Source organism: Microcaecilia unicolor, chromosome 3, assembly GCF_901765095.1.
Source record: "Microcaecilia unicolor chromosome 3, aMicUni1.1, whole genome shotgun sequence".
In the NCBI taxonomy this organism is placed as follows: Eukaryota; Metazoa; Chordata; class Amphibia; order Gymnophiona; family Siphonopidae; genus Microcaecilia; species Microcaecilia unicolor.
Window position 1 is genome coordinate 345299115 of NC_044033.1, and position 13874 is coordinate 345312988.

Genomic DNA, 13874 nt, shown 5'->3' on the forward strand with positions numbered 1-13874 from the left:
CATCGCAAGGACATCCAAAGTTCAAGGTGCGTGTCAGAGGCATAGCGAAGGCGGGACTTGTGCGTGTCTAACACTTGGACATCTTTGACCCATAATTGAAAAAACAAGGACATCCCTGACGAACACTTGGACGTTTTCACCCGGACCTGTTTTTCTTACGAATAAGGCACAAAAAGGTGCCCGAAATGACCAGATGGCCACCGGAGAGAATCGGGGATGACCTCCCGTTACTTCCCCAGTGGTCACTAACCCCCTCCCACCCTCAAAAAAATCTTTAAAAATATGTCATGCCAGCCTTTATGCCAGCCTCAGATGTCATACTTAGGTCCATGACAGCAGTATGCAGGTCCCAGGAGCAGTTTAGTTGGTAGTGCAGTGCACTTCAGACAGGTGGACTCAGGCCCATACCCCCCCCCCCCCCCCACCTGTTACATTTGTGGCGGAAACAGCAAGCTCTCCAAAACCCACCACAAACCCACTGTACTCATATATAGGTGCCCCCTTCACCCGTAAGGGCTATGGTAGTGGTGTACAGTTGTGGGTGGTGAGTTTTGGGGGGCTCAGCACACAAGATAAGGGAGCTATGTTCCTGGTAGCATTTTATGAAGACCACTGCAGTGCCCCCTAGGGTTCCCGGTTGGTGTCCTGGCATGTGAGGGGGACCAAGGTACTACAAATGTTGGTTCCTCCTTCGCCCAAATGGCTTGCATTAGGACGTTTTTGACATGGACGTGTTTGGTTTCGAAAATCGCCGAAAGTCAGAAACGTCCATGTCTAGGGATGTCCAAATCTAGGGACGTCCACATTTAAGGATTTGGACGTCCCTGACGGCATTTTCGAAACGAAAGATGGACGTCCATCTTGTTTCAAAAATACGGGTATCCCCATCCCTGGATTTCGACGTTTTGCAAGGACGTCCAAATCGGAACTTGAACAAGTAAGAGGTTGCTTGTATGTCTGTGTAGGTGTGAAATTGAATCTTTATTTGTGTGTGTTTGAGAGAGAGCTTGAAAAGAAATACATGTATGTGTGTGTGTGTGTGTGTGTTTTTGTTTCTCGGAGATAGAGGATGTTTGTCTGTTTTGGGGTGGGTGTCAGAAAATGAGTGGAGCTGTGTGTGTGAAAGAGGAAGCAGTATGTGTTTTAAGTATGTGTGCCTATTGGTGTGTCACCATGTATATCCTTGCCAGTTTGAAACCATACTTTTACATCTTACACATGTAACTCTCCAAAGTTATACATATAAGTTATAGTTTATTGAGATTTGCTATATCACCATGACTAACTTGCAGATCTATGTGGTGTGCAAAAAAAAACAAAAAATCCATAATAATGCGAAAAGAAATAGAAAAAAATTACAATAATTGATAGGAAAGTAAATTAGATTACAGCCAGAAGAACGCTCATACCAAATGACAGAAAGTAAAGGGTAGGGAAAATAAGGGGGAATACAGAATCAATAATTGCCAGAGAAGGGAGGAGGGGAGGGGAAGGAAGAAGGGAGTACTACAGAGGAAGTCTGCAGACCAGATCAAATTGAGACTAATGGGGGCTAAAGTCCTATCGGAAGAGCCAAGTCTTTAGTTTGGTTTTAAAGCTTTTGAAAGAGGCATCAGTACGGATTTCTAGGGGAAGAGAGTTCCAGAAAGACGGGGCTGCCAAGAAAAAGGCATGATGTCTGGTGAATTCTAACTGGGCAAGTTTGGGAGCAGGAAGATCCAAATGTCAATCATTAAGAGAATGAAGAAGACAAGCTGGCATGTATGGAATGGTGAGTGAAAACAGATATTGCGGAAAGCCAAGTCTGAATGCCTTGAAAATAAGAGTGAGGAGTTTGAAGAGGACATGTTGTTTGATGGGCAACTAGTGGAATTTCTGTAATAGAGGAGAAACATGATTGTGTCATTGAGGTTTGGCATAGTGAACAAGTAGTGCTGTTCTGGATAGATTGCAATTTCTTGATGTTAGATTGAGTGGAGTCCAAATAAATAATATTGCAGTAATCAAGTCTAGTAGTCAGTAATGCAAGGATTAATGAATGTAATGATGTATTGTACAAAGCTATCAAAGAACAAAAAAGATTTGCAGACATTGGAAATTTAGGGGGGCAACTGTAAGTTGAGAGTCATGAATGATGCCAACATAACAAAATGATTCTACTGGGTATACAGGGGAACAAAAATATTTTAGGGGATGAGTGGTCTAGAAAGCCCACCAGTAAACCAACACACAAACGTTTTTTTCCTTATATAAAACCAATTTATGCCTGGAAAGCCAGCCTGAGATGAGTACAAGACAATCCTGTAGTGGCCTAATGGAGGGATTGAAAGGGTTAGTTGGAAAAAGTAATAGGATATTGTCCGCGTAAAAATGAAAACAAATACTTGTGGTTTGAATTATAGTTGTGAGAGGTCTGACAAACAGGTTGAAATGAATTGGATATAGCACAGAACCCTAGGGAACTCAGCAAGATAGGCGACCGAAAATACTATAATGCCTTTGTATTGCTCCATGGTGCGTCCACACCTTGAGTATTGCTTTCAGTTCTGGTCACCGTATCTCAAAAAAGATATAGTGGAAATAGAAAAGGTTAAAAGAAGAGCAGCCAAAATGAAAAAGGGGATGGAACTTCTCACGTATGAGGGAAGGCTAAAGAGGTTAGGGCTCTTCAGCTTAGAAAAGAGACAGATGAGGGGAGATATGATTGAGGTCTACAAAATCCTGAGTGGTGTAGAACGAGTAGAAGTAAATTGATTTTTTACTCATTCCAAAAGTACAAAGACTAGGGGACACTCGAGGAAGCTATGTGGAAATACTTTTATATCAAATATTTTTTCACTCAATGAATAGTTAAGCTCTGGAACTCGTTGCTGAATGATGTGGTAACAGTGGTTAGTGTATCTGGGTTTAAAAAAAGGTTTAGAAAATTCCTGGAGGAAAAGTTCATAACCTGCTATTGAAACAGACATGGAATCAACCGTTCACCCTGGGATTTGTAGTATGGAGTGTTGCCACGATTTGGGTTTCTGTCAGGCACTTGCGACCTGGCTTGGCCACTGTTTGGAAAACAGGATACTGGGCTAGATGGACCATTGGTCTGACCCAGTGTGGCTACTCTTATGTTATTATGACAGGAATAGAATTGGCCAGCAATAGTGATTACAGTGTATGAATGATTAGACAGAAAGGAGGCAAACCAAGAGAGGACTCATGGAGGACAAACAGGATAGTAGAAGGGAATGGTCAACAAGGTCAAAAGCAGCAATGAGATCAAGGGAGACGGCCAAAATGACATTATGTTTTTCCAGATGAGTATAAATTTCATTTAGTACGGCAGCGACAACAATCTCGGTGTTGTGATGAGATCTAAAATCTGATTGTTTAGGGTGGAAAGCAAGAGAAGTGTCTGCAAATGAGAAGGAAAACAATATGTTATAAGAAAGAAAACAGAGATTTGAGATGGGTCTGTAATGAGCAGCTGTTTGGGGATCAAGGGAAGGCTTCTTAAGGACTGGTCTAACTAAGGCAGATTTCCAAAGGTGAGGAAATCTAAGAAGAGGCAATTATTAGTTAGTTACAGGTGCAGATAAAAAAAACAGTAAAGCTGGGTATGATCAGGTACATGAAGGAGTCAATTCCATGCCAGCATTCCAGCATATAGGCGTGCTATTTCCATGGATAGAGAACCCATTGTATAAGAACACTTATGTGTGCGAGTGTCTTTATAGAATACTAGCATAAATCTGCATCAACAATCTAAAATTTAGGCATGCACATTTACGACAGCTCTATGACTGGCCTAAATGTTAGGGCCTAAATGTGACATTTATGTGCATATCTTACCTTATTCTGTAAGTTGAGTGTAAATGTCAGCCCTGCCTATGCCTCATCCATGCCCCTCCTCTGTGAACTCCAGCAATTATGCTCTAAGGCATTTTAGTAGGTAATTTGTAGAATAACAGTTTGGTGCTACTTTTATTTATGTGTAAGTGTACTCTTACTTGCGTAGATGGCAGTGTTTTATAAATGTAAGCGTTTTCCCCTGTATTCTGTATAGCAGGACTTAAGTTTGCAGGCAAATCTGGTCATATTCTGGATTTGTGAGTGCAACTTAATTAGTTAACAAGCCAATCAGCGCTGATAATTGCCACTTAAGCAATTATTGACACTAATTGGCATTAATTCAAATTTACACGTACAACTCTCTAAGTGGTCCTTTTACCAAGTTGCGGGGAAAAGGGCCCTGGGCTGGTGGCAGGAGCCTTTTTCTCGCATGCCAGTGCCCTTTTTACCGCAGTGCATAAAAAGACACAGGCACACATGGCCATGCAGTAAGAAAACCGTTACTGCATGGCCATGCAACGGGGAGCCCTTACCGCCACCAACTGAGGTGCTGATAAGGGCTCCCGCGCTAACCTGGTGGTAACCGGGTAGCATGCAGTGATGCCCGATTACTGCTGGGTTATTGCCACGCAAGCCATTTCCAGGGGTTTTATTTTTCACCTGGAAATAGCATGTGCTTGGGCGGGACTACCGCTGGTGGCCACGTTGGACTGGTGTTAATCCCAAAAGAGCGAACGCTTACCTCCACTCTGTAAAAAGGGTCCCTAAGCATAGACTGCAATATGATGCACATAAATTCTAAGTTCCATAGTTGAAAAGGGGGTATGGCCATGGGTGGGTCATGGGTGTTTCTAAAATCTGTGCATGTTGTTATAGAATACAACCGGTCCGTGCTTAATTTAGGCATTGGGATTTTACACCAAGTTTTACTTGGCATAACTACCTGCGACTAAATTTATTTGTGCAGATGGGCGCTCAGCATATTCTATAATCTGTACAGAAATGTAGCCTTATTCTGTAGAATAAGCCTAGGCGTATTTTGGGGTATGGAAAGGCAGTACCACATTGCCAAGTGGTTACATGAATTAACATTCGTTATTACCACAATTCTCATTTTATACAACAGTTTAGCATGTGATAGCAGCATATAAAGGCCATTCTAACACACTTTATTTATTTATTTATTTATTTATTTATTTGGTTCAGTTGTATCCCACATTTTCCCAGTTTATGCGGGCTCAATGTGGCTAACAAAGTTACTGGAAAATTACATAATACAACAAGATAAATTTGGTCCAGAATACAAAGGTTACAAATTTAAGTACAAAGTGGCTAAAATAAGAGAATACGGATGGGAATACAGGAGCAGCAAAAGGGAAGCTGACAGAGGGTGAAATGCGGGTAAACTAACAAAACGGGAAAAAAGGGGGTTAAGCAGCATTGTTGTTTCTTTCAGGAGCCTCGGCAAAGCATTCCAGGTTCTCAGGCTGATGAACGAAAAGGAAGAAGCGTAGAAAGTCTTGTATTTTAAATTCCTAATTTAGTACATCAAGCCCCTAAAATAATACGGTAGGAGTGTAGGTGTAGCTTTGTTTCATGCTGAACAAGAAAATAAGAATGACAGTTAACCGGGGGGGGGGGGGGGGGGGTTAGTTAAGCAAATTTCACTACTGTTCAGCACTGTGGTCTGGAAAGCTCCTATGATCAGAGGGCTCCCGTCAAAATTAATGATACTTTTAACATTTTTGAAATACGCTCATAATAATCAAATGCTTCCCTTATTACTTGGGGCTTTGTTCTTGGCACAATCAATCTGCTTCCTTCTGATGCCCTGCCGAGATTCTTAGACAGTGCTGGAGGAAGAAAAAACTGAGTTCTGTTGATATCCAACAAGCCAGCTTATAAACAAAACAGTTATATTCATCTCAGTAGAGTGCTATAGTTTAGTAATATACCCTGGGGTGTATTTTCAGTTGAATAAAGGTATTTTCCTAATTTTACAATTTCTGTGGTAGGTTAGATATACTTCAAGTGACATATCCCTTTCCCTGATCCTGTCAGCTTTTTTCCTTAAAGTGACTCAATAATGATTTAATAATGACGATGGTGTTGTAGTATAACCTTTGTATCAATCTGTTTTGAACTTTTTTGTATTCCACAGTGATTCTGTGGTCCAGTTAGGTGGGTTTGAGGAAGTGTGGAGGCAATATTTGGCTTTAAATTGATAGTTGTCGGAGTGATCACTTATATCTATGTTCAGAGGTGTAGTTATCAATGTAGGCTACTGTTAAGATATACTATTTTACCACTAACTCGTTATATTTTAACATAGGACCCATTTTGTGCAATGAGACCTAGCTACTTTTAACTGAGGTTAACAGTCCACATGAATAATTTATCCCCTCAATGGCAATTTTTAAACAGATAGTGTCACTAAATACATGTATAAAATTATTCAGGGTTGGCAGTTAACTTTAAATGAAAATCAGACCAATATTTTATATTATATGTTAACTAAAATATATTTTTAAAAAATACTATATTGTATGGTTATGAGAGCTTTCTTAATTAGTTCTCCTCTTTCAAAAAATGTCAATAGCTAGCCTAACTGGGGTAGGAAGTACTACAGAGACCTCATTCAAAGCCCATTTGTGAGAGGACAGAATCCCAGTCATCACTCAACAGTGACCCCTACTGCCCAGGCTCAGGGTGTACACATACTAAGTTTAATGAGCAGCTGGAATTTGAAATATCTGTCTAAGACTTGTTGCTAATGACTGCATTAGGGTGTCCAAGCCGCACTAAAGAGTGGTCGGCACTGTTGTCAGCGTGTGGGTTTTCTGTACACTGCATCCTCTTTTAGCAAGGTGGTAAAATGGCCGCATGCTATTTTTCCCATTAGCGTATGGCTGTTAGCATGGAAGCCCTTACTGCCATCTATTTAGGAGGCGGTAAGGGGTCCCACGCTTATCAAGTAGCGAATTGTAATGTGTGCCAGTTAGTGCAGGTATGCCTACTCTCTGCCCATGGGCACACTCCCATGCTGGAAAATAAAAGATATTTTCCAGCACGGGATTAGTGTGCGGTAAGAAGAAAACTGCTGCGGGACTCCTCAGCGCATCCCATGGTAGTCCTCTTTTAGTGCACGGTAGGCCCGCGCTAGGCCTACCATGCTTTGGTAAAAAGGTCCCTAGATGAATAGTGAGGGAATTTGAAAGCAGAGGGAAATTCTGTGTTATTATAAATGAAAGGTTACGGAGTGTTAGTCCCAGTAGAGAGACTGATTCCAGCTAAAGTGGAAACCAAAGGAAACTGGAAAACTGTTGGGCTGAAAAAAATTGAGAAGGGCTAATATTTTAAATTTCAAGGGAACTCATCTTCCTGCCTCTCCCTGTCATCCTTAGTACTTTGGAATCTTTAATAAGTCTGTGGAATGACTACTTGGAGAAGAAAAATCAGCTGGAGCACTGGCTGGAGTCGGTGGATCAGAAAGTGGAAGAGCCTATACAGCAGCAGACGGGCTTGAAGGAGAAGTTTAATCAGCTGGATCATTTCCAGGCTATCCTAACAGACATAGAGGATCATGCCAGTGCATTGCACCGTCTTACTGAGAAAGCTCAAGAACTGCACGAAAAGACAGAAGACGATTCATTCAAGGAAGCTGTTCAGGACGAGATGAAAACACAATTCCATGACATCACAACTGTCGCCAAGGTACTTTTTCAGGATATTAAACTGTTTTATGGAGCTAATCTATGTTGATCAATGGCAATTCCTTTGTTGCAATGTAGAGAAATCATAGATTTCTAATGCAGGAAGTAGATGCTTGGATTTAGCTTCCAAGCCCATTTTTGCTCCACGGGTTGGAGGATGTTGACAGCACTTTAGAGTGCACCCAGTATGGGGAAGAGAGCTCAGGCATTCCTTGCTATGGACCTCTGTGAAGCAGTGTTCCCTGTAAGCTGAGCGGGATTCCTCCACCTACAGTCCTGCCAGTGGGTGGCGCTATTTCACTGTCACATATCCAGTAATGAGGGACAGGCAAGCTCTGCAGGACTCCAGGGAACCTGCCTGTCCCAAGTGATTGAAAACACAATATTGAAGTATCACCTTCCACTGGCAGCAGTGGGTTTGAAGGGCAGCTGCTCAGCTTAGAGGGAACAGTGCTGGGAAGATGGTTTCCTTCAGCTAGAACTTAAATGAGCCCTTTAGGTTTGCTGTGTTTTCAAGAGAACTACTCAGATTAGGATAGGATTTCTTCACAACCTCTTCCATTCGACTGTATGGCCTCATATTTAGAATAGATTAGGGATGTAAGGGAAGGCCCATGACATCCTGTAGAGAACTCCTCTTCTCATTCTTTCTCAGTGGTAACTTAAATTTGTAAGTGCTTGGACGTGGTTAGATCATTTCCTACTGCGCAGGAACTTTCATGCACTGGAACTTTCCTGCTGTGCAGGCCTGTGTAGACTCATATTTGGGTGGGAGAAAGAAAGAGAAGACATAGCAGTAAAGAAATTAAATTGAGTTTGGAGTTTGGGAAACATTTTTAAACTCTTATGTTAGACATTGTAGGACAATTGACAATTTTCATACTGGCCACCTTCTGCTTTTGCTTTGGCAGGGCAGGTTTAAGGCAAAGGCAAATTAGGCATGTGTCTATGGCCAAAAAGCTTAGGATGGGCGCTCTGAGATATATAATTCAGTGGCTCCCAAAGGCAGATTTTTTTGCTCTGATAAATCAGCTGCTGGCAGAGTGTGGCGGGAGTAGAGAATACTAGAACCATCACTGCCTGTAGAGGTCTGGCTACTCTCTCCATCCTTGGTACATTGTGTTCTAGTCAGCAGGAGGACTCTGCCTGCAGCTTCCCACCTGCTGCTTCCTCCTCTGCATTCAGAACCAAGCAGGACTCTGTTTCTGGGAATTTTACAATATTATTTTATTACGATGTGGGAGTGGTAGGAAAGGGACAATATGTTGTTTGCCTAGGGCCCACCAAAGAGTTGATTTTGTCCTGTCCTTAGGAAGTTGCCACAGGTACACTGACCTGTGCACATGATTTTGTGCTGGTAGGGGTTTAGGAAGAACGTGCAAAGGGTTACATTCTGGTTTCCAGTCCCATTGAAGAAATGCCTCGCGGGAACACCTGTCCTAGAGCATACATAAGTATGTATGTACTTTTAGGTAGAAGTTTTCAGACAGCCAGGCTATTTGGGAAATCACTGTTTACTCAGGTAAATGGCTTTAGGACTTGCCCTTCCTCCAAAGTCAAAGAGCTGATTTAATATAATAAAGGCAGATTTATCAAGGCTTTCCCTTGGGCACGTTAACAAAATACTCATAATGAACCGGAACCTTACATTTTTCCATACATCAAACAGTAAGAGCACAAAGAGAGAGAAACTAAAGTGCAAAACATGAAACAACAACAAAAATGCACCAAGGGCCTCCAGGACTGAGGATAGCAAGCAGATCTTTATTTTCAGACCCAACACAGACCGTGTTTCAGCATCCATGCCTGCGTCAGGTGTCGATATGGTAGCTCTTCACAAAGAACAAAAGGAGGGAAACCAAAGCACAAAACATGAAGCGCTACCATATTGACCTCTGATGCAGGCATAGATACCGAAACATGGTTTGTGTTGGGTTTGAAAATAAAGATCTGTTTGCTATCCTCAGTCCTGGAGTCCCTTTTTTTGTTGCTGTCATACATCAGTGGCAGATCCCAACAAAAGCCATTCTCCTTCAGGGCAATTCAATAAACTGTCACCCTACTGCTGTGCAATTAATACCAATTCTATAATTGCATTTTAGTGCCAAGATTCTATTATAGAATGGTAGCATAATGTCAGCATTGGAGAGCCCTTGCTTAAGAGTATTCTCTTATGCCATGTTAATGGCAGGCATTAAGTTGGTGTGCCTAAGAGCATCAACTGATGTGTAGAAATTATGAATTATGGGCCTGATAATCAGCTAGCAGCGCTCAGTGTTTTCTTGATGGCCACTGGCGTTATTCTTGCATAGTCAATGCTGAGCCCTTTCCGGGCTTCGGCATTTGAATATCCGGTTTTGCGGAGCCAGCTAACGCATAGCGGGTTAAGTGTGATATTCAGCATTTAACCAACTATGGGTTACTGCATAAAGGTAGGAATGACTTTTATGCAGTCCTGTTCATGCAGTTAACCTGGCCAGATAAGTGCTGAATATCGGCACTTAACTGACCAAGTGCCGATTCCGCCCCCGGAATACCCCCAAAATAGCCGGTTTTCATTTTCGTGCTAACCGGTTATATATCAGCGGTACTAACCAGTTAAGTTCCGCTGAAAATTAATGGTAAGCCCCAAACAGGCATTTTAACTGGCCAGGAGCCGTTTCTGGCCAGTTAAATTACATTGAATACTGACTGCCTGTGTAATTGGGAGATATGCCAATACCCACCCATTCTCTGCCCACGTGTACACCCCCCTTGCAGTCAGGCACTGCCTTGTAGAATAGTGCCTAGTTCAGATAGGTACCTAACAGTTTATAGAATTGCCTAGTAAACTGCAACACTATAAAATGTACACATGCAGTGATGTCTAAAAGAAATCACTTGATAACAAAGCCAAATATTCCCCAGACAGCCCAACCTGCAAAATGCCAAGAGCATAATATCTCCTACTATTCAGCTGTTTACGCTGCTGAGGTGTTGTGCAGAACTGAAGCTTCAGGGAGTAATTTTACAAGGGCATGTAGAACAATGTTTTACATGCTTAAGTAAGGGCTCATAAAATTGTCCTGGAATAAGTACTCAAAAAAGTAGACACACAGAGAAGGTGCCTGCTTTTATGTAATATGCACATAGGCATTCCTGGGGATTGGCACTTAAGTGCATATTTTATGCAATACATGTATGTGCAGCTATTCTTACTTCTTATGCGTGCATACATTTACACCTTTCTTGGAAATGTGTGCACCTAGGTTCTCTGAGGTGATTATATAAAGGATCTGGGGGGGGGGGGGGGGGGCTTTTACCAACGTGTGCTTAAAAGGGCTTATTGCAGGATGTGCAGAGGTACTCTCCAGTAAGTTCTGAATCTGCACACACAAACTGTGCATTGAAATGTTTTTTAATTTTTTCATGGAGGGAGCATGTCTGGGAGAGCAGAGAGTGGGCGTTTCTGCACTAATTAGCGCAACTACATTACCACGCACTGATTAACATAGGATTAGCACAAGAGCAAGTGCTCATCAGTGGCGAAGCTATGGGGGGCCTTGGAGGCCCAGCCCCCCCCCCCCCAAACCTGGTGGACAGTGAAGTGCCTGGGTTTTTGGGCACTGCTGGCAGCCCACCTACTCCTTGCCTCAGCCGTCATGCCATCTCCTGTTTTCAGTCTAGCCGCCTTGGTCAGCTCTCTCTTGCTCCCTTTTGGCTCCCTGTAGCGCTGCCTTCTTCAGTTTTCCAGGCTTCTGGCAGCATCAGTGAGGTAAGCACACTGCCTTTGGTGGCCCGGAAGCATTCCTTCTGCTGCAATTTCCTGTCCTGCATAGGCGGGCAACAGAGGGAGAGCTTCCGGGGCCGCCGAAGGCAGTGTACTTACCTTACTCAAGCTGCTGGTAGCCCGGAAAATTGAAGAAGGCAGCGTTGCTGTGAGCTGGAACTAAGGGAGCGAATAGGAGAGAGCTGACCAAGGCGGTTAGATTCAGACGGCAGAAGCCCATGAGGTTAGTCTCCAGTTACCCAAACAAAGCAAGCAAATCTTTGAGCATTTTTATCCACGTTGTCGTTCTTTATTGTTGGTGGCATTTTTATTTAATCTCACTTGTATTTTTCAACTTTCCAGCTTGTGCAGCATACGGGTGTACATAGTGGAAGTATTGGTTTTATCGGTTACGATAGTAATTAGTTCTAAATTGTAATCATTGTGTCATTTGGAGGGGCTGGTTATAGAGACTCACTGTATTCTGATGTTTTCACCTAGTAACAGGCCACCAAAACAGACATTATGAGTATCAGGTGCTTAACATCTGCTATCTAGGATTTTTGGAAGATGGAAATGAGAAAACAAAATTAAGTTTTGGGTATATTCTGTAGAAACTGTTGTTTACTTTTACAATGTGTGTATGGATGTCTGTTCTAGTGTGTGCATTTCTAGTCTTATATTCGTTGGCACCGTTTGGAAACAGGATACTGAGCTACATGGACCACTGGTCTGACCCAGTATGGCTACTCTTATATGTATGCCTATGATTTCTGAACATGCGGCATCATTAAAGGATGGGCTTTTAAATGCCCAGTTGTATACATGCTAATCTCAGCTTTGTTAAATGTTTCAGACGTATCCATCTACTTGCTCCCATGACATAATTGAATTCTATTATTCTGTTTCACTGTATTTTTATATGTAAGCCACTTGAAAACTGACTCAAAATAGCCTGTTCCTTAGCTGGCTCTAGTATTACCATATTGAAAATGCGACCATAACATGCCTCTGTGGTTATGTTTCACTAATAAGTTAAATGATTAACTGGCTTTCTTGAAAGGATTATATAACATTTGGGTGCATGGCTAGGAACACAAACATATACTTATTAAATATCACAATTCCTCATGTAAGGGAGAAGAGGGTGGAAGGAACATTGTCAGGAACTCTAGGGAGAGAAAGCCGTAGAATCAGAGGAAGGGACAAGAAGACTTATTTTAGTAATACAGCTCTTAATAAGGCATTTTATATTTGTTATAAAGCAAAGTTGAGGGATATGTGTCACTGCAGTAATTATTTTCCAGGATACTGTGATGTTTGTTGAGAGGTTGACAAGACTCAAGTCTACTATAATGGCAAAGTTTAAGTTAAGGGATAATGTAACTTCATTTAAAAATGTTAGTGTTTCCATAAGTGTGCTTGTAGTTTATGTTGATGCAGGACAGACTGATTACTTAGAAATCCATTATCAAGTGCACTTTAAGGCATTATTTAGGAGTATAAATCCAAAGATAACTACCTAAAGGTGGAAGTGCACTAGTTTCCTAGGTCAAAGTATGCAGAAGCAAAAAGTAGGAAGAGTAGGATTTAGGAGTATATTTATTTATTTATTTATTTATTGTTCGCTTATATCCCACATTTTCCCACTCATGCAGGCACAATGTGGCTTACAAAACATGAAATAAAATTATAGAATAGGAAGCTTAGAAAAGTATACAAGGAGTAAGTAGGGGGAAAAGCATCTAACAGGGTGAACTAGCGGGGTAAGAGACAGGAGGGGTGTATCAGTCAGCAGTATAAAGTGAGGGGTAGGTCTTGGCAAAGAAGTATGTCTTCAACAACTTCTTAAAGAGGGCATGGTCCACTTGAGTTTTGAGGTGTTGCGGAAGAGCATTCCAGTGCTTAGGGCTCCAGTAGCGGAAGGACGAGGCGAAGATCTTCTTGTACTTGACACCCTTACAGTTTGGGAAGTGCAGATGAAGGTAAGAACGAGCAGCAGGATTGGCGTTCCTGGGCGGGAGGTCGATCAAGGGGTGCATATACTCCGGGGCAAGCCCATAGATGATTTTATGGGTCAAGGAGCAGAGCTTAAAGGCAATGCGCTCCTGTACAGGCAGCCAGTGTAATTTGAAACGCAAGGGTTCGGCATGTGCAAAGCGTCGTTTTCTTAGGATGAGTCTCGCGGCAGTGTTCTGAACTGTTTGGAACTTTTTCAACAGCCTGCATAAATTCCGCTGCAATAGTCCAAGTGGGAGAGGACAAGCCAGTGGACAAGTGTGCGGAACAAATCTCTAGTAAGAAAGTATCTTATACGCCGAAGCCTCCACATGGCATGAAACATTTTTTTGGAGACCAGGTGCACATGATTGTCCAGCTGGAGGTGTGTGTCCAGTGGTGTGCTGGAGCAGGCTCTCACAGGCTCTTGAGAGCCGTTTGTTAAGTTTTTAAGAATTTTGGGAGCCGGTTCTCCATGGCTACTTTAACAAATGGATCCCAAAATGTGGGCACCTCCTGAATTCTCTTTTACTTTGCTGGCGAGAGAGAGCCCCCTGTTAACAATTTACCAG

At 42.3% G+C, this 13874-nt stretch overlaps 1 protein-coding gene across 1 annotated transcript in view; it reads left to right on the forward strand.

The window, feature by feature from the left end:
• The window catches only part of SYNE1 (spectrin repeat containing nuclear envelope protein 1), a 982166-nt gene that overhangs the window by 426862 nt on the left and 541430 nt on the right, over positions 1–13874 (forward strand). Inside the window, 1 exon segment of the mRNA XM_030198470.1 lies at positions 7248–7557. Within this exon segment, the coding sequence (XP_030054330.1) occupies positions 7248–7557 (310 nt within the window).